We start from the raw sequence: 21,699 nt of genomic DNA, 5'->3' as shown, positions 1-21,699 counted from the left end.
TAGATCAGCGTTTGTCAATTATTTTTGGCTTATGGAATGGTAAAAATTTGAAAAAATTTATCTGACCAGTGTTTTTTTTTTTTTTTTCAAAAAAAAAAAAAAAAAAAAAGAGTACTAGGTATTAAATAACAGCTATAAAAATTAATCTTATTATGTTTGTTAAAATTTTTGCATAATGATGGTCAAATACTTAGTTAGGCAACTATTGTAATTATTTTATCGATAATTTAACTTTTGAGAAAACTTATATAAGAAATTTCTCTATGTCTTATTCAACCTTAATAAGCAACTAGTACTGTAAAAAAAATTCCGGAACGTTACTGGTTATTTCCGTGGAACGTTTCGGGATTTCAGAGGTTTTCACCTATTTCCCCGCAAAAGCAAATATCTTCGAAAGAAAGTTTCCTGAATGGCTGAAAGATGCATGAATGCAGACTTTTCACTGGTGTGAAAAATATTTTTTGCTACCAGTTTAAAGATTGACTCAGTGTGTTTATAAAGTGTATCGACTTAGATTGATTGCAGCCTGTCCAGATTGACTAAACTCCCAATGGGAGTAAATAAATCATTGGATAGCTGCCGCTTTGCGAGGCAGGAATTGTAGGCAAGGAATATGCTTGGTTCTTGCTTGCAATTTTCGCGTAGCTTTGGCTGTGGTTACTCTAATGCTTCTGGAGCTTTCTTGAGAAATTGTGAAGGTTCTAATCAAATACATAAATTCCGTTTCATTTTTCTAGATGGTTCGCGACTGGCTGCAACAGGGAGATTACCCAATATTTCAGAAAGGTTAATAACTATTATCGGAAAACGTTCTTGTATTTTGTAAGATATGTTACTGGTTGAAATCGGGCACATCAGCTGCCTATTATTTTCCAGGAACGTTTCTGAATCGTTTTTACAGCGAGCTAAGTCATAATGAGTGGTAATTATAAATTATGAGTAATGATTTCTGACAATACACCATACCTAATTAAGTGTATGCAAACACTGGCCGAGTCTCATATGTGGTGTTCGGCATTGGCTACTATTTATTACAAAATAACAATATCAGTGTTAGAAAAAATTTTACTCGATGAAAATAAAGTTTTAAAGTTTAGTTTAAGAATACTTTTTATTGAAATCAAAACATGGGAAAATTTATTGCTATAAATTTCGTGGAAGCGTATGTTTAAAATTCAACACAGGACTCAAAATCATTCGAAGGAGATTCCGAAATTTCACAATTTTTAAATATGAGATATTTTTAAAAAGGAAATGTTAAAAAGGAAAAAAATATGCTTCAGTCACTTTGCTATGTATCTTTTGTAATTGCAGTAGTTAAATATTTTTACGATGAATCATTTACTCATCTAACATAATCTTTTATTTCATTCGGAGAAAAATTTTCTGAATAAAATATATCATTATAAGAAAAGAGAACCCATAGGTCCGTCGTTTTAGATTTTTCCGTGGAGAGGGGAGGCAAAGGGTATGCAAATTTTATTGGAAAACAGCAAAAGCACGTCCATTTATTTAATAATAATAATAATAATACTAATAGTTTTTCAAAACCAGGGCGGCAATTGACTTCCATTAATGAAGGGCCTGAGAACCTAACAACAATTCTATTTTCTTGATTGGACAATAATATTCAAACCATTTTATAACATCAATAATGTTCATAATATTTTACATTTTATTTTAAGAAAAAAAGAATAGTCTCAGTGATTCACCGAATTCCAAATATCATTCTGAAGACTGTTACCAATCACTCCGAAGTTACAGATATTCATTGTAATACTCTATGCAACATAATGAATTACAGAATTCTTAGAACGCAAACAGGTAGGATTTAGACGAACGTTTCTCGTTCCAAGTTACTACTTTTATAAAAATTCGTTTTTTAAAGTCACCTTAAGTGGACTTTGAACCAAGCAAATAATTCATTTAAAATGTTTTTTTATACCAATAATTTCTTTTTCTTAATTTTAGGATACCTATACAATACTTTAAGAGTTTCTTTTCCGTTTCACACCAGTATTTGCACGCAACCTATCTGGCGGCGCGGCTTACTGTACTTCGTTTTTTAAATTTTTTATTTTGAAGGTCGAAATGAAACTAATTATGTACATATTATTTAGGTGTAAATGTATATTCTGAAGAATATACAGTGAAATCCCGTTACAACGAATACCATTACAACGAAATTTCCGTTTCAACGAAATAAAATTTCAGTCCCGATTCAATTTCTAATACGTTGCTTGAATTCCACTATAACGAAATTCCCGTCACAACGAACAAAATTTGCGGTTCCTTGAACTTCGTTGTAACGAGATTTCACTGTTCTGCAGTGGGCAAGAAAAGGGCTGTAACTGCAAAATTTTTCATTTGTTATTTCTTTGCATTTTGGATATCTATTGCACTTAACATTGATATCTATTGTTCTATTGCTCAAGCTTGCTTATTTGGTTTCAGCTGAAAAAAAGCGCGAAATAATCTCTAACTAAAACATTTCCATTTTTAGTATTGAATCCAAAACGCGTTCCCCCCCCTCCCCCCGAACATCTCGAAAACTCATTTCTGCAGATACTGTACCCACGGAAGTATAGGGATCTTGCACATTTTTTGTTACAAACTAAACTCTGACTTAAAGTCTAACACTTAAGAAAATATTCAAGACACCAACGTGCAAATATTACGCAGCAGGATGAAGCTTAAGATAACAGATAAATTAATAAATCATGAAAAACAGAACGCAGTTCAAACTGTAAGAGTTAATTTTCTTCGATCCCATACTCCCAAAAGAATGCTATTTTCCGACTCCATTCTGAAAAGCACTTTAATATTCATGCATAAAATTATGCCTACACTAATTCTCCTGCCCATTTCAAGTGGCCTCTGAACCTTTCTCATTGTAGAAGAATCCTGACCGCAGGGCCATAGAAACCGGCACAAGTTAATATTAGAAACTGAAGGGGTTTTGAAGAGTCTCTGTTATGCAAATATGGGATGCTCTCTTCAATCACGCGTAGCTTTTTATCTGACGGAGAGTTATTGATGAGGCATTATTTACCTTCAGTGTGTCTGACCACTTTTCCCCTCCTTCGCATAGCTTTGAATAATTTTCAACTTACCACAACTACGCTCCGAGGGCTCAGGTGTAACTATATCGATTGTGAGGAGGTGTGTGAGAAATGGTGGTTCTGGACTGGAGGAAACCTTTGCCATATTAATTAGTGTAATTTTGTTTTCGAACATTTTGTCCATGTTTTTTCTCATATCCAAATGGAAAGCTCTTTGTCTTAGTTCTATAACGTAACCCAGACTAGAAAAACGGATTAATTCTGTACTAGAAGAAAATTTACCGCACTCAAATTTTTGCTTTTGGATATTTATCTCTGTATTTTTTAATGGCCAAACGGAAAGACTTTTGTCTTGGCTCTAAAACATAATTTAAACTTGAGTAACAGACTAAAGGAAACCTCGAACATTTTATCCCTGCATTTTCAATGCCCAAACGGAAAGCTCTTTTTCTTGGTTCTAGAACGTAACCTAGACTTGAAAAAGAGCTAATTGTGCACTGGAAGAATCCTTATGAAGATCAATAGCCCTCTTAAAGCTATCCAACCCCTTGCTCATTACCACCTCTTCCGGTAAGCTGTTCCAAGTGCCCACAATCCTACTGAAGTAGTAGTTTTTCCTTAGTTCCAGATTAGGGGGCCTGAGATTTGAATAGCTTAAAACAATGACCCCTCGTCCTGCTTTCCGTGCAAAAATTTAATCCATTAACATTCATTTTGATAAATTTAAACAACTGAATCATGTCTCTTCTGGCCCTTCTTTGCTTTAGGCTATATTGTAGACCGGAGGAAATCTCGAACATTTTATCTCTGTATTTTTAATACCCGCACGAAAAGCTCCTTGTCTTGGTTCTAAAACGTAATTTAAACGTAAGAAGCGAATTAAATCAGGATTGGAGGAAATAAATCTTCGCGGCCTTCATTAGTGCAATTTTTGCTTTCGAACATTTTATCTCTGGACATTTAAACCCGGTAGCAGAAATAGCGCAACACTCCAACACTGCGACGAACGTTACAGATTCTTGAGAGCGTCTGCAGACGATGTCTTGGTGCTGCTATATTTTCCAATCTGTTAAAAAGTAGACTAATTCACTGAGAACTTGAACGAAAAACACACACATTTTGTATTCAGAGTTTAATTTATACTAAAAGAAGGGCAAGAGCTCTATAGTCCTCACATCCTATTTTTATGCATAAATAGCCTGAACTTTGCCTTAAATGAAAAAGTTTGCATAAAATTGAAAAAAATGTGAAGGAGCGCCTACGCAAGAAGTTCTTGTGAGTCCTATGTAAATTCAGCTCTGCTTACATTTAATGTGGAAGGTAATTTTACTAAGCGAAAGGATTTAAAGTAATATCTATGGTGAAAAAACATTTCACGTTTTTTCTTTTGAGATTAAATTATCAATTGCCTTCTGACATTAAAAAAACAAAATTAATTGGATTAACTTTCTTGTAACAATGTAATACAGTTGTACCGCTTTCCCGAGTTCATTGAAATTTGCGGTAAAACAATAACGTGCTGGGAGTTACTGAATCATTTGTAATTGTGTGTTACCGTACCGAACTATTCTGCATCATAGATAATTCCTTTTCAGAAGCTGATATGAAAACTGAAACTGTTTCGAATTAATTTCAATTAAACTTCAGCAGAAAATTTTTAATTGATTTACAATTTTTCCAATTTCTACAGAATTACTTTTTCAATTCATTTGGTCAAAGTTCAGGAATTACTCTTGTAGAATCTCAAGAATTATTTTTTTGGACAATATAATGTGAAATTACATGAATGAAGTTCATCTTAAGAATGGTGTATTTACTGTTTTCCCGAGTTCATTGAAATCCGCGATGAAACAATAACGTGCTGAAGAAGCTACTGAATCAATTGTAATTGTGTATTACAGAATTATTCTGCACCATAGATATTTCCTTTTCACAGTCACTGATATGAAACGTGAAACTGACATCTAAAGAAACAAAGTGGGACAAGTTTCGCCAGGACGGAAAACAAATGACATTTAAACCACTGAACCAATGTTTGAAATAAAGTATCGCCATCATGTAGATAAAAGAGCGATGCATGAATTATCTCAAAAGGCTTTTCATTAGAGTCGCATTACAATTAAAAATTATGGGATCGAGAAGATTGTTTTTTATTAGTTGAATAGATGCAGCCATTTTATCGTATGTCTACTTGTCGTCAACTCTTTTTTCTTTAGGTTAGTTATGAAATTTGAAAAGCTTCCTCATATCCAGTTAATTTTTGGACCGTATACAGATGTTTGCCTTTGCAATTGAACTGTTTTCAATTAGAGTAGACATACCTGTGAAGGAACACTTTGTAATTTGTTTCAAAAAATAAGTTCCAAAACTTTTTCTTTGATAAGTTGGCAACAGTAACTTCCTTTTATACAATTCCAGAAATGAATCGACCAGTAAGTGCTGTGTTTGTGTTTTTGTAGTGAAAACTTGCTCGCATATTTGAAATATTGGTTGTCAATCGAAAGAACGAATTTTTCTGCGAATGATGAAATTTGTTTGGAACTTCCCACTTACATAGAAATTGAATTATAACTTTTTTTAGATACAATTTCAGGCGTTTTGTTCTCGTGATTGGTAATGATTTCACTGTAGGCAGATAATAGGAGAAAACCTGCAATGATTTAAAACTTTTATCCGTTACCAGTTTCTTTTTGTCAACAAATAAAATACTTGTGGTTGGTTTTAGCAATCAAAGCTTTTAAAAGTATTTTCAATTTTCCCTCTTGGTTCTGCTTTATCAATTAGCAAAAACTAGTAGTTTCGATTATACCAATTTAAACAAAGAATTCAAAAGAAAGATACAGAAAAAAGTTTTATAATAACCACAACATACTAGTTTCTTTCTGAATTCAACATTTTCGTAGTGAGCATATTATATGTGATTATCTTTCCTTTTCGGTGCTTTCCCATGTTATTTCGAGAAAAACTAATTGTTTTAACCTTTTACATATGTGTTCTGACCGCGAGATTCATTTAAATAAGAGATCGGCTTTCAAGTTCGGCGTTTTTTAAAATTTTTAATTCAACATTAGTTTTTGTTTCTTTTTTCTCCCCAGAATTATGTTCAATGCGTAAAACTGTAACAAATGTACTCATGAAATCCCAAAATATCAGAAAAATCACTTGAGTATTAAAATGTGAATTATGCAAATACGTTAATTTCATACAAATATGTCTTTTAAATACTTTTTTCAACTAGCAGGAACTGTTTAAAACAGCATGCACATTCGCGCAAAACAACTTAATTTGCTTGGTTGATGCGATTGACATTTTCAAAAGGTTGAGGAAACTGTATCTTAGGCTAGCTTTAACAAAAAGAAAAAAATAATTCTTATAAAAACTGGCTATATATTCTGTTTTCTCCTTAGAAGATGAAATTAAAACATTTTGGGTTTTTTTTTTTTTTGGTTAATATACAAGATGATTTGAAATTTGCATGCTACAATTTCGTTACAATAAATTATCCTCTGCGTAGACTGTTAATTTAGTCTTTCGTTTACTTAAAAACCATTTCCACAAGAAAAAAATAACAGTACTTTCATAAGAACCAGTTCATTTGTGCTTAATATCTGTAATACATCCTTATACTACGAAACAGTAATGATAAATTTTCCAAAGGGTCATGCAGTGCAAGTTTATAAGTATTTATCCCTTTACCAATACAGATGGAGGATTACTTATATTTGAAATGATTTCTGTCTGATTTGCATACGTTGAACAAATATAATGTTTAATCCCTACCTCCCCGAATGTCAAAGAAGCAGAGCGTATCGTTTTCCTGAATGTGAAACAAAGATTTAATGCACGGTTGCAATCCGTGGAAAAGCAAAATGGATAAGCTATTGTTTTATATCATTCGTCAATCAGACCATATTATATGAATGAGATGTAAAATTTGTGTGTCTGGTCTGGTGTTCAAGGCTCAAGAACCTCAATGGACCACAATGCCGCAGTAGAAGTGTACAGTATCGTGATCTTTCGCTGCAGAGCCATTGGGTGGGACAGGACCCGACTATAATTTTTGAAAACACTGGTGCCTCCTCTCAGTGTTTACACTGTATAGTGAAGTAATGAAATATTTTGGTGCTTAGGTATTATGGCAGCCAAGACAAATGTAGTAAGGTAACAAGCGCTCTGGCGGGTGTACAGATTCTCTGTGTGAATAAAAACCACACTGAAGATAACGAAGATAATCAGAGCTTTCAAAAGGTACTGGTGGATGGAGCTGGATGTTCACAAACAGAACAAAATGTCAGTTAGAAAATGACTCCAATGAGGGAAACATATCCAGCCAATGAAACAAGAAGTGTGATAAGATTTTTGCTTTGAGAGGTTATTGGATCACTTTCTTTACAGTCCCGACCTCGTACCAAGTGATTTTCAACTCTTTGGACCTTAAAAGAAACACTTGTTAAATCAGCAGTTCATAACCGATGATGGTGTTCAGTAAGTCATCTTGATGTGGTTCTATATTCTTGATGGTGATTTCTTCTATGCCGCACTTGTGTTTCTTTAAAAGTTCAAAGTGATGGAAGTCACTTTGTGTGAGGTCGGGACTGTAAGGAGGGTGGTCCAATACTTCCCAACGCAAAAACCTTATCACACTTCATGTTTCATAGGCGGGATTCGTTTCTGTCAACGCAGCCATCTTCTAACTGACATTTTGTCCTGTTAGAGGACATCCTGCTCCATCCACCGGTACGGTTCGAAAGCTGCGTTCATTTCAGTGTGGTTTTTATTCACACAGAGAATCTGCGTACTCTTCAGAGCTCTTGTTACCATACGTTTTGAAATCCTTGCGTATATTATCGTGTATAATATTGCCGTGGGCAGGAAAAGGGCAGTAACTGCAATTTTGTCATTTTTTTCCGCATTTTTGTCATTTATTGTACGTCAGCTTTATTGTGCAAGCTTGCTTATTTGCTGTCCGCTGAAAACAGCGTATTATTACACCATTTCCTCATTGTTACAGTGGAATCCAAAACGCGTTTCTTCAAATGTATCTCAAACTCATTGCTGCAGATACTGCCGTTTACCTGCTACGGCAGAATACATATATCATAAGTAGTAGTGATACATGTGATAAATAATCTTTACTAATAATAAAGCTAAAAGTCTCTTTGTCTGTCAGGATCTCTCTCTGTCCGGATCTCTGTCTGTCAGGATCTCTGTGACGCGCATAGCGTCTTGACGATTCGACCGATTTTCATGAAATTTGGCACAAAGTTAGTTTGTAGCATGGGAGTGCGCACCTCGAAGCGATTTTTCGAAAATTCGATGTGGTTCTTTTTCTATTCCAATTTTAAGAACAAAATTATCATAAGATGGACGAGCAAATTACGAAATTATCATAACGCGGAACCGGAACATGGGCACAAGCCAATTGGCGAGAAAAATCACCATACATTATTTGTAAATATACAGGCGAACCAAGAGATCTTCTAATTTTCTATCACGGGCAAAGCCGTGCGGGTACCACTAGTAGATTATAAAGTAAGATGTCAAATTTGGTCTAAAAGTAATAAAATGTAAATACATCCCGATTATACGGACTAATGTGGCGGATTGGCAGTCCGGATCACAAAAAATCCGGATAGGACGGAGTTCCATCTTCTAACTCTATTCCCCACTTAATTCAAAACACATGTAATTACATATTTTAGGTAAAAAACAAAAGCAGAAGTAGTACTTATTGTTTTATTTAATAGATAAGTGTCGTGTGCAAAAGTGACCGCGAGACAGCTTCTAACTAATGTGCCACCTGTGTTATTGGGGCATCAGAATGCACGGAGGTTGCAAGCAGGGGGTAGAAAATGAAAAACATTTTAATATTCTTTATTTTCCCCATGCATTTCCATGACCAGTTTTACAAATGACCCAATTCAAATATTCTTTACTAGGTCGGATAGTACGGAGCCGGATAATCGGGCGTCTATTGTATGAAAAGATACATCTTAAATGCAACAATAATATAAATATAGGGAATGGAGTGGCTTTGGAATTCGCAAAAAAGTTTTATATTTTCAGAATTTCATTTTTTTTTTTTTCCTTTTTAGATTTAATATTTACAACTGACTGAGTGCGATATTTAATGACTCCATCCTTTTAAACTTTAACTACAGGTTTGGTGCTCATAAATTCTCGGTACCCTCTACCTGTGTCTCTTGATCACATGCTTTATTCTGGCCCTGGAGGGGAGAGGGAGGTAGGCAGAACAGATGGATTTCGATGGTGGATGTGGCTGTCCTGCATTTGCGGACTGAATGGGAGAAAACTTCTGAAAGGCAACTCGATAAGGTGAGACAACCAGGTTGATTCTATTATATAGGTCGAGTTTCTTTTCCTGTCGTGGACAAAATCACTCCCGATTCACCAATCGGACATCAAATTCGTCGCGTACAAGAATCTGACTATTCAACGTTCCGTTGGTTCACGTCACACACTTGAAGCTCAGATTAAGGGTCTCATTCAACTCTAACAGAGTTCGATCGGATCTAATACGATCAATTGTGTCAACCAATAGTGCAGCTTGAAATTTCCTTTGTCCCACCCAGAAGGAAATTTCTCGCTACGCCACTGGTAGATAGAAATAGATCGAATCAAACAAAATCGAATTGAATGAGCTCCTAAAGTCTTATCCTGTATTGGTTGAAGAAGGCTTCGACGGGTTGTTTGATTTTCTGACTGAAGGTCAGATACTCTGGTGAATACGGGGCGATAAATTGCCTCGTTTCTCTTGCAGATACTGCAATGCCAGAATTAGAACCAGGGGCCTTAGGACATTCACATTCACATTTTAAAACGAAGCATGGCTAAGTACTTTGTATTGGAGGAGAAATGTGTTGAGCAAAATCAAAAATTATTTCGATCTTCCGATGCTCATAAATGTAACTGCACGTTCTTCAGACTTTTCAAGCGGTTTGAAAATGATATCATGATGTTACCCTTGTTTGTTTTTTGCACCAAAAAATGTGGTGCTACTATATGCATGAAACAAATCAAAGTAATTTCTGGAGAATTGATGAACAAGAAATGGATTTGTAGATGACTTATAAAAAGTTCTATTGCAACCACATACTGTGGTACGCACTTACAGACGGTAGTCAACTAACAACCGTGCATAAACATACCAACCAATCTTAAAACTGCTATAAATTATTTAAACAAGTTATTTCTTTAAATCCATTTTACCACTCCCTGAAATTTTGATACAGTTAACGTTGTGAAAAAGTACTTTTGAATTATAGCCTCGTGGCAGCCATAAATCACTAGAGATTTCACGATTTATGATAACCTATGCTATTCTGAACAGTTTAATTGTTGTTAGATTGAAAGAAAAGTAGCCAAATTTGATCAAATTCAACAATAGCATTGACATGTAATGATAAAGTATCATGAAAAACACTTACCATCAGCGGCCAGCAAATCTTCTATCTCTCCGTCCGATAATCCGACAAATTCGAAAAATGCTTCTGCATTTAGCGAGCGGGCTATTTCTCGGATTGTTGAGCCGAAGTTTTCAGTTGGAGATCGTTGGATCGGGGCACAGTTAGTCGAACAGTCACAAAATCCCATTCTGTCAATCATAGCTGGTGGTTGCCTGCCACTACTAGTTGCTCCAGCGCCAACATCAATCTCTGTCGGTTCGATTTCTACCAACGAAATGAAACCAAGAAGAATACTAAAAATATTTTTTTATAATTTACAAACGCATGATCCCTCTAAACTTATTAGCAAAATTTTGCTGTGTCAGATTTGGGTTTTGAGAACTAATATATTCTAATGTCTCAATTTAAGTACCAAAAAGTAAGTGTCAAAAATTAATGATTTGGAGGTAACTAGTACAAGGGACAAACTTTCACCTGTTTGGGGGAAAGAGATGGTACTAGTAGGCATAGGTAGGAGCTGCTATACAACATGAATTATAAAAAAAATTATGGTTTGAACTTTGCACCCGTTTTACTCAAAAATTCAAAAAAGCTGAGAAATGCATTTAAGCAGAAAAATCGAACAGATATATTCTGAGTTATTTGCGTTTGCAACTGTTTTCTCTTGATTTTTGGTATTGGCCTCGAAAGTGATTTTTGGTTTGTTTGAAAAATTTCAAATAAAAACTATGTTTTTCCCTTACGTAATGTATTAAATGTAATTATATAATAATCGGTTATTATTCATTAGAGTAATGAGATGTAATATCCGATTGAGGATTATGCATAGTAATCCGTACTTACATTCCACGTTTATTAAGTGTATCGACCTAAGTTCAATTAGACCCGTTCAGATTGACTCAGCTCCCAGTGAGAGCGGATAAGTCACTTGATAGCTGCAGCTTTGCAAGGTAGGAATTGCACGTAAGGGATATGCTTGGTTCTTACATGCAATTCTCGCATAGCCATGGTTGCTCCAATGCTTCTGGAGCTTTTTTTGGTAAATCATGAAGGTTCTAATCTATTACATTAAAGCTAATTCACTTTTCTAGAAAGTTCTCGAGACATGATTGGTTTAAACAGGAAAGATTTCTCAATTCGTCAGGAAGTTTCAAGGATAATTTCATAAAGGGGACTGACTTAGCGGAAAACGTACCTGGTTTTTGAAAGATATGTTACTCACAGAAATTGGGCATATCAGCTACCTGTTATTTTCCTGAAACGTCTCTGAATCGTTTTTACAGTGCACATTAACTAAATTATAACGAGGTGTAATCGTACATCCTAACAATATTACCATAGAGACTGTAACAATCATTTCATGTAATTGCAAATAAAATTTTTTTTTAATTTTCAGAATTAGGATTTCGTTTCTAAAACTAATTTTAGTGCATAAATTCAAATTTGACGAAAAGTAAAAGTACAGTTATGGGGATAAAAGATTTATCTATGTATTTTATCAACTAGTAAACAATGTCATTTGAAAGAACTTTAAATTAAAATTCAGGCTTAATTTTAAAGAGCCTTCTGCAGTGAAATTTGCATCTGCTATATTTATGACACAACATAGAAGTTCAAAAGCACTCACCTTGCTGTTGAATTATTCCAGAATTATCTGCTCCGACATTTCTTGTTGGGTTTGTGTCTTTACTTAAAGATGTATCATCAATTGTTTGATCAAATGCTTCTATTTTCTTCTGTACATCATCCTGAGATAGCACGGGGGGAATGAAATAAACTTGCTCTCCAGTATTGTCAAACGCACTCGAATCTTTTTTGTCATTTAACTTTTCCTGTGAAAATTCTCCTGTTGTTGATCCTTGTTGAGCTACGCTGGGCCTGGATGAAAAGAAGGTGCTGTCGTCCGTCAGTGTCTGCTGATTAATTTTGTCTTGAACAGAAGTTACTTCGGTTTTCTTTGTTCTCCCAACGTTCTGGTTTTGATTGAAATTGTCATTTCCTAAGTGGTTAAAAGTTGGCTGAGTATTTCGTATTCCACCTTGTTGATTATTGTTTTGAATAGAATAAAAATTTTGCTTCTCTGGTGGAACTAGGACGCGGTTATAATTTTGATTACCTGCGTTTGATTGCTTGATTCTCCATCCATTTTGTTGCCGATTATCATGTCTGGATGCCTGCCCACCATTTTGGTAAGAATACCCTTGAAAGCTATTATGAGATTGCACATGAACTTGTTGATTGTAATTCTGATTGTTAGGATTACGTATTTGCGCATTTCCATTAGCATTTGGCAATGGATGGAAACTTTCTCCTCTGTAATTACCCTGAGGTTGGTTTGGATAAGAGTTCTGCTTCACATTCCCATTGACTGGCTCAGTATGTTGCTGCTGTACATTAACATTTTGGACTTGTCTTTGTCCATGGCTATTTTGGAAATTTTGCGTTGCAGTATTTACTGGAGCTCTTGCATCAAGTTTAGGATCATCTTGGTAGCCGCCTGAATCGACTGCAGCGTGCCTCTGATCATTGTTAGGGTTGGTAATCGCATGTGGTTGATTAAAATTTGCGACATTTTGTCCCGGAAACATAACTTTATCAGGATAGGGCGCTGGGTCCGGCTGAGAAAATCCGGCTTGATGCTTATTTCTGTTGTAGTTCTGATTACTTGGCTGGTTCTGTTGCTGCCGGCTATCATCATAGTTTTTATTTCCTATATTTGCATCAGTTTTCTGGGAGTTGGAGTGTTGTCTTTGACTTTCAAAAACATTGCTAGGAACCTTGCTTCCGCCATTGTTCTGGTGTCTGTTATATTGATTAGGACGTTCGTTATGTGGTTTATTTGGTACAGCATAATTTTGAGGAAGAATCTGCGGGCCGATGTGTGCTACATTTTGCTGCAAGTTATTTAACTGAGCGTGAACATCTCCTGGTAGTAAGAGTCGAATTTCAGGAACGTCATTTAAACTTAAAGGAAATGCAGTTATTTCAGGCCTTTTCTCCTTTCCAATTACATCAGAGACGCCACCTGTGGAAGTATAAAAGTACCTTCTTAAAATACAATTGAAGAAACCTATATTACATTAAAGTACCGCATTATAGGTCTAAAGTTAAGAACTATACTTCCGTGCTAAGCAAGAGCGCCCATATGCAAAACTGGGGGGACTCTGATATTTACCCCATGGTTTAGCAGGATATTTTCCCCATAGAAACCGATTTCAGTGCAAATTAGAGTTATTAAAATTTTTCATTTTTAATAACTTATTCATTAATTGCTGGAGAAGAAATGTTTTTAAATTTTTGCAAAAAAAAGTACTAAAAGCAAGAAAGTTCTAATTTCAAACGGGGGGGGGGGGGAGTTGAGCTCCTCCCTTGCCCCCCCCCCATATAGGCGCCCTTGGTGCTAAGAACAAAAGTCGTTTCTGCACTTTTTTTTCAAATCAAAATTGAGTTAGTCACCAAGTGACTCTTTGTCAAATATTTTACCGAAAGACAATGTTTTATGGTCATTGGTGAATAGGAATTATTTCTTTAAAAATTCTGAAAAAACTGCATTTGTATGAAATACATGGAGGTACACAACTTTGAACTGCAATTTCTCATTTTGAACTCAGATGCAGATTCGAATTTTGCGCTTAGCACGGCAGTATATATCTTAAGAAAATAACTTGTGTTTGGTATTTCTACTACATCATGTGTAAATTAAAGTAAGACAGTTTTAAATATGCTCTCATAGAACAAATTACACAGTAATTTATAAGTTATTGCTACTATGTGAGAAATACAAGAAATGGCACTTTAATAGATTACAAAAATTCTTTTAACACCCTCAAAACCGTTTATATGAGCTGTGAGAGGCGGAAAAAGTTGCGATATTCTTTATTATAGCAGCTAGAAAGAAGCAGAAGAAATCTTCCTTCTACATAAAATCCACCGCCAGCTATTCCATACTAGGACTGCAGTTTCGTGCTTTTTAGCACTCACCGGAATAGGAAGTGCCTTAGCTGGAGGTGGAAAAACCTCTTAAGGAGGCCAAGAGTGCCAAACAAACTGGTAGCTAATATAGAATTAGCACTGACCAGATGAGTGACAGAAGCAATGATTCGGTTCAACTTGGTATTTTATGTATTTCTGCCTTAGCCCTGGCTATAGGGCGGTAACTTACGGGAAAAAAAATCTTCCTTCTGTCTAAACTTAACTATGTGGTAAACCCTTAATGAGCAAACATGCATAAGCAATTACTCCTTTTACAACGAAATCTTCACAAACAATTGGTTAATTTTGAATGAGAGCGCATCACTCTAGAATATTGTCCATTTAACGAAACGGTTAACCAACAATAACGAGTTTTTCAAAAAGTTTTATTTCTCGATTTTGCTATTTTTTAAGTAAAGTTCTGTATTTCAATACATCTTCGTTTGTCCTTCCTGGGTTCTGAATCAACCAGAATGGGTCTAAAGGAAGTAACACAAAAGAAAAACGCATTTCTCCAGGGGAATACATTTATTATTACACGAAGGCTTCAGTGATCAAGCATATAAACCACGTCTGTGAGGATTAAGATCTTAACTGAGTTTTATAAAAAATACCGACTTCCCGACTTCTTTGGAAGCAGTGGCGGATACAGCCGGCGGGCAACCGGGCATTTGCCCGGTGGGTCGGTCATGCTTCGGGCCGATCATCTAACAGCAAAGTATTTCGGTCCTGTCTACGTCTACTAACAGCAAAATGTAAATTTTGCACGCATGTGTTTAGAATAACGCAACTTCGCAAAGCAGACTCAGCTCCTCTTTACGCATGGTCTAAAGCTTGAGGGTGGAGGGAGACAGGGCCGTCACCAAGAGGACTGGGGAGGGGGAAATTCTGAAATAGGGCTGCCCAGGACCTGATTACCACACAGGCTGACTAGGCCTAGGCCTGGGATCCCATGTTCCTAAGGGGCCAAAATTTTTCAAAGAATTATGCATAGCATTGCAACGATATGAAAAATACATGTATTAAAAAAAAATATATGATTTATTAATTGGAAAAAAAAAATTCTTTGAAGAGGAATTTTTAATCATGCAGCCAGTAACGAATTTTCCTTGGTCACGATTATGACGGGGCCCAAATGGGATTCATAAATGCACATAAGTGATTGATAGATAGTTGTGTGATTAGACAAAGAGGTCTCCAAATGTTCATTCGTGCTTTAAAAATGTAAATCAAACACTGCATAGTCTTCAGGGGTCCTCCAAATTAATGTAGGCCTAAAGTCTCACTCTCAGTTAGTCGGGCCCTGGGGCTGCCAATATATTTTTAGTGGTGTAATAATAAATAAATAAAAAAACGGGGAAACCTTACCGGTCGTAAAAAGTTGAAATACTTTTGGTCTCTTAGACAGTTTTATTTATAAGTGACAATTCACAATTGCTATAAAATGCAACTTACAACAAGGGCCGACTTGAGGTCGTGTCAGCTTAGAATAGGGGCTCGGCTCGGAAATGAACTCGTGCAGAGGATAAAATATCCTAATGGTCAAAGGTGTAGAAGGGGGATTGTGAAAAAAATTGACCTATGTCATTTTTTCCCCTTTTGCTCTCGGCGACCCTGTTTATAACAATTGGAATAAAAGGGACAAAATATTTTTTTCCGTAAAATTATTTTTAAAAAATGCAATTCTAAAATACCATTGAGGATCATGAAAGACTCTACACTATTAAGATTATCAAATCAAAGGCCAAAGGCCGCCGAAATGTGAGTTGAAAGCATTTTTTGACGAAACAAAGTATTCTGTACGCTGTACAAACTCACGGTTTCGGGCCCCTCAGTTTAAAAAGAAAATAAGTAGATAAAAACCAATGTTGAAAGAATTCTGGTGGACCCCAGAACCTCCCCCCCCCCTCCTTATATCATCGAAGATCGTGTTAAATTTAAATTTTGGGGCTTTAATTTTGAATAACTTCGTAAGAGAACAGCCGAATCCACTCCCGTCATAACATGGAATTCCAGTTTCGAAAATTTACTGGAGGAAAGCACTCGAACCTCTCCCATTTTTTTAACCTTCCCAAAGATGGTCTAAAACTGATTTTAAATTAACCGTATCAAAAATTTTCTGGGAAGGTGCCCCGTCCCCTCCTTTCTCTAGACATCATCAATGAAGAACGTTTTAAATCTCGTTTTTAGTGCTTCAATTTCGAAAATTTTCATGGGTGAGCCTCCTGAAAACTCCTTTTCCTAACATCACTGAAAGTCAGCAAAAATTTCGTTTTTGGAACTTAACCTTCAAGTGACTGCCGGTGCCCTAGTCTTTACCAAAAAAGGCTTTAAAGACTTCAATTTGAAAACTTTCTGGTGGATGGCCTCGGAATATATCTCGACTTAAAATCATCAAAGATCTTCTAAAACTGCGTTTTCGGAGCTAATATTTTTTTAAAAAAATTTCAGAGGAGGGCCCCCGGAACCACTCTTCATAGCATATACTCGAAGATAATTTAAAATTCTGTTTTTGGATTTCCACTTCCGAAAAATTACAGCAGGAGAAATCCTGAACCTACGCTCCCTTAACATCAAATATTGTCTAAAATTGAGCTTTAAAACTACAATTTCAAAAAATTTCCGAGGGAGAGGCCCCCCGGAACCCCCTGTTTCAGACTCAATGTTAATCTTTCCATTTAGTTTATATTGCTAATACTTTAATGACTCCCAGAAGCCAGAAAGCTAAGTCCACTCTCTCTCTCTCTCTCTCTTTGCATTTGTACATGCGTTTGAGAAAAAAAAAATAAAACTAAGGGGCTGCCAAACTCGTACCCGACCCCTCCCACCAGGTTTTTGACCTCGTATCGAGTCGGGGGTCGTCAGGGTATGGCAGTTTAAAAAAAGGAATGTTTATGATAGGGTCACGTAACGTATGTTTGTGTCGAGGGAGCCATCACGTTCTAAGACGGCCTTTTATTCTTTCACCCATGAACATCGCTAGATCTGTTTCATAAAACAGGGCAATTAAGTTATTTGTTATGACTGCAGAAAAGGACATACTAGCCAAGCAGTGTTATCATTACGGAAATATTCAATCAAGTTCCAGGCATTATAAAAATACTTAAATGGACAATTACAATCACAATTTTCCCCCAAAATAAAGTTTAGCTAATACTGTATCAATTTGTTCACCATTAAAGCGCAGAAGCGTCCCTATCTGTTAAATTTTGTTTAAATAAAACATATTTAGTTGTTAAGAATAATTTCCTCATATTTAAGTGATATCCCAATCGTTAGGTAAAATTTAATATCTAAAAGAGTTATGGGTCCTAATGCCAGGGCCGATTTTTTCAACCAATCCGCCACTGTTTGGAAGTACTGGCTGAACTGTTAACTGCTTCACATCCTATACATCAGGTGATTTTGAGCTTTTTTCAATGTAAGAAAATGAAGGTCAGCTGAGTGACAGCGATTGAAAAAAAAATGAAGAACACTGGAACAGCCAATTCCACAACGGACTGGAATGTTAACCTCATTAGAAACATTCAAAAGAGGTTTACGCAAAATAAAAAAAAGAAGAAGTGACTCGGTTAATAATTCCATTTGCTAGTAGAATTTATGAATTTTTAACATCACATAATGCAAAGTAACGTAAAACAGCAAAAATTTTCAAATCAAATTTCCTTAAACATGAGAACATATTTTTGTTCTTTCCATTTAAGAATTTTCTTATCACGTTTGAGGACGTCATTTTATTTAGGGAAATCAATAGCGTTAAGAAAATTGAAACAGTTTGAACTTTATTTTTAACTAGAGGTACCAGCATGGCTTTGACCGTAGTAGAAAATTAAAAGGTCATTTGGTTCGCCTGTATATTTAAGAATAATGGATGATGAATTTCTCGTCAATTTGCTATGTTCATTTGTTAGTCCATGTTCGCATATGGTAGTTTGCTCGTCCATGTTATGGTAATTTGTTAGTCCACTTTATGGTAATTTGTTCGTCCACGTTATGATAATTTGCTCGGTAAAATGCTCTTAGAATTGGAACAGAAAAAAAACAAAAACAAAATCGAATTTTTGAAAAATTGCTTCGAGGTGCTCACTCTCATGTTACGAACTAATTTTGTGCCAAATTTCATGAAAATCGGCCTAACGGTCTAGGCGCTATGCGCGTAACAGAGATCCAGACATACAGACTTTCAGCTTTATTATTAGTAAAGAAAAGATAGAAAGACGTGATTAAACAGCCTTACAATTTAAAGTCAAAGTAAAAACTTTTAAATATTTTTTTATTTTTAATATATTGTTCCCAATCTTTGCAATTAATTTTATTCATGAATAAAAACTTCGGCCGAAGTCTCTAGCCGTTTTCTGGTCTAATGCTGCCATGGAAACTAATTGACGTTTGATCAGCCTTTAAATGCCAGGAATCCGAGACGTGGTACTTTTTCTTTCTTTTATGTTCGATGGGTTTTGAGTTCTTCTCAGATAATAGTAAATTTTGGTTTAAAAAATAATAAAATTTTATTATCTTAGTTTTTATTATTTATTTATTTATTTATTTTTTATGCTAGTGCAATATTCGTGTCTTCTTTTATGAATAAAATTAACATCGGAGATGTTCACCTTAGCTCAAAGTTACCCTCTGTACAGCTTTCATTATTTTATTAATTTTTTCTTATTGAACAGGAAAATGACAGACACAAAATATAGTAATAATATTTGAGAACATGATAATGATAGCCAGAAACATGCAAATGACCAATTTGTAAATGATTAATCTCAGTAAAAAGACAGAATTTCAAAGGTGTTTCACTACGTTAAAATTTAACTTATTTAACTACATTTGAATAAAAAAATAAAATATCATGTTTAAGGGGGAGAGGTTAATTAAGGAACCCTTTTCTCTCAAACTCTTCAAATTTTGGTGAATTTCTTAAATTTCTGCAGACTTTAGAACTTTATCTATCTCAATAACAGGGAGAAAAGGACAAATAATTGTTGCCTCAAAAAAGTGTCTCAATAATGCTACTTCGATTGCTACCTATTTATTTATATTTTTTTTTTCGTTATTACACTGTTCGTGTGGTTCCCTGGAAAAGAATAGTTATAATTTTACCGAAAGCCTAAATCTCTCTTCATTATGTGCCTAGACACCATTACTTTGTTTTCCGAACCGTTTCAATAGTAATATTTACTCTTGTTGCTGCCACAATGCTCTTTAAAACCATTTAGCAATTTAAATTTATTAAATTTTTATTTCAGTAAAAATACAATTTAATGATGCGTAAGAAATCCTTTCAGTGAAATTTTGGGGAGGAATAAATAAATTAATTAATTACAGTTGAACTCTCTTAATGCGATCACGTTTAATACGAAATTACGGCTATAACAAACATGCTGTTTGTTAAGTTTAGTTTACTATCTAATTACATTAAAAATTTCATGTATTATACGTACATTAAATTGAAAATCTCGGCTAAGACGAAAAAAAAAATTCTTCCCACTTTACTTAAAAAGTTTGTGGTTGAATACTGTAATTTTCTTTTTTAGAAATTATTCATTAGTTTGTTAGGTAGTAGAAATCCCATAGTGTAAAGAAATGAAAATATTAAATATTTTACATAGGTACATTTGTTTACCTGTGGATATTTCAATTTACTCGGAGATAAAATTGTTCATCATCCATTGTGGAAAAAACCTATTCCGCGAGTGACGTTTTTCATTTTAATTTTGTCAATATTTTCCAGAAACATTCATTCATAAGAAATAAGAATACGATTTTTTACTGAATTTACTAATAGTTAGAGATAACAGTGTGTGTATTAGTAGTAATGTTTTTAGGTAAACATTTCTTTGTTTTTTCGCAGTATCAGTCATTCACGGTTGTTACGAATAACAGCTAATACGAACAAATTCATGGATTTTTCACATTTCGTATAAACTGTATTATTAAAATAAAAGTTAGTAGTCTGCTTTTAAGAGCCTGTGATTTTGTACTGCTAACAGTTCTAGAAATGTGAGAGCCCCAGTAAGTGGGAGGCTAGAAGGAAAAAAACATCAACACCTTCGCAGCAATAATTACTTACTGGGCCAAACGTAGGAATGGAATTTATTCTTCTTCTGTGTAAATTTCCTACTGTAGTAGAAGTATAGAGATAAAACATCTCTAATAAATTATTACCATTGTTTTTTACCCCTACCAATATTTAAACTACTTACTCAGATAATAATGTTTGCAGTTTGGATAAGATTTGGTAAAGACATTTTCAAGCTTTTAATATTCAAATACACTGTAAAAACGATTCAGAAACGTTCCTGGAAAATAATAGGCAGCTGATGTGCTCAATTTCAACCAGTAACATATCTTACAAAAACCAGGAACGTTTTCCGATAAAAGTGAGTACCCTTCCTAAAATACTGAGAATTATCCCCTGTTAAAGCCAGTCGTGAACCTTCTACAAAAATTGAATAGGTTTAATGTATTTGATTAGAATCTTCCTGGTTTACCAAGAAAGCTCCAAAAGCATTAGCGCAACCACGGCCAAAGCTACGCGAAAATGGCAAGCAGGATCCCAGCATATTCCTTGCCAGCAATTCCCGCCTCGCAAAGCTTCAGCTGTCCAATGAGTTATTTGCTCCCATTGGGAGCTTAGTCAATCCGGACGGGCCGCAGACAAACTAACGCCGGTATACTAAATAAACACGCTCAGTCAATCTTTAAACTGGTAGCAAAAAATATTTTTCGCACCAGTGCAAAGTCTGCTTTCGTACATCTTTTAGCAATTCAGGAAACTTTTTTGCAAAGATACTTGATTTTGCAGGGAAATAGGCGAAAACCTCTGAAATCCCGAAACGTTCCACGGAAATAACCAGTAACGTTTCGGAATTTTTTTACAGTGTACTGACGTTCAACTTTTGCTTCACATTGAAACTAATGCATAATGTAGTTTTTAAAAAGAATTGTTGGAAAAGTTTCAGACTTCATGCTTGACTTGCTGAATCGGTATTTTTTAGCCAAGAACATTAAATTTACCTTTATTGAGAATCATCCTTGGGCAAAATCTGACACAGTTGGTACTAGTTAAACTTGGCCAACAAATTCATCAGGAAACTTTGGCCCGTGTCCTATTAGTTTTTGGTAAAAATCTAACTTATACATCACATTAGTATAGTATTGCGATTTCAATCTTATAGCTTATTTCTTACTAGCTGCACTACTCGGTCTGCATCGAAAATAAAAATTGTATCGAG

General features: G+C 35.1%; 1 protein-coding gene across 1 annotated transcript in view; it reads right to left on the bottom strand.

Annotated features, from left to right (window-relative positions):
* The window catches only part of LOC129228524 (uncharacterized), a 59,623-nt gene that overhangs the window by 23,956 nt on the left and 13,968 nt on the right, over positions 1-21,699 (bottom strand). Inside the window, exons 4-6 of the mRNA XM_054863203.1 lie at positions 12,946-13,514; positions 12,117-12,402; positions 10,511-10,753 (exon numbers count right to left, since the gene is read on the bottom strand). Of these exons, the coding sequence (XP_054719178.1) occupies positions 10,511-10,753; positions 12,117-12,402; positions 12,946-13,514 (1,098 nt within the window). The remainder of the gene's footprint in view (positions 1-10,510; positions 10,754-12,116; positions 12,403-12,945; positions 13,515-21,699) is intronic.

The sequence above is a fragment of the Uloborus diversus genome, chromosome 8 (assembly GCF_026930045.1).
Source record: "Uloborus diversus isolate 005 chromosome 8, Udiv.v.3.1, whole genome shotgun sequence".
NCBI classification, from domain to species: Eukaryota; Metazoa; Arthropoda; class Arachnida; order Araneae; family Uloboridae; genus Uloborus; species Uloborus diversus.
This window is presented reverse-complemented; position numbering and strand designations above follow the sequence as displayed.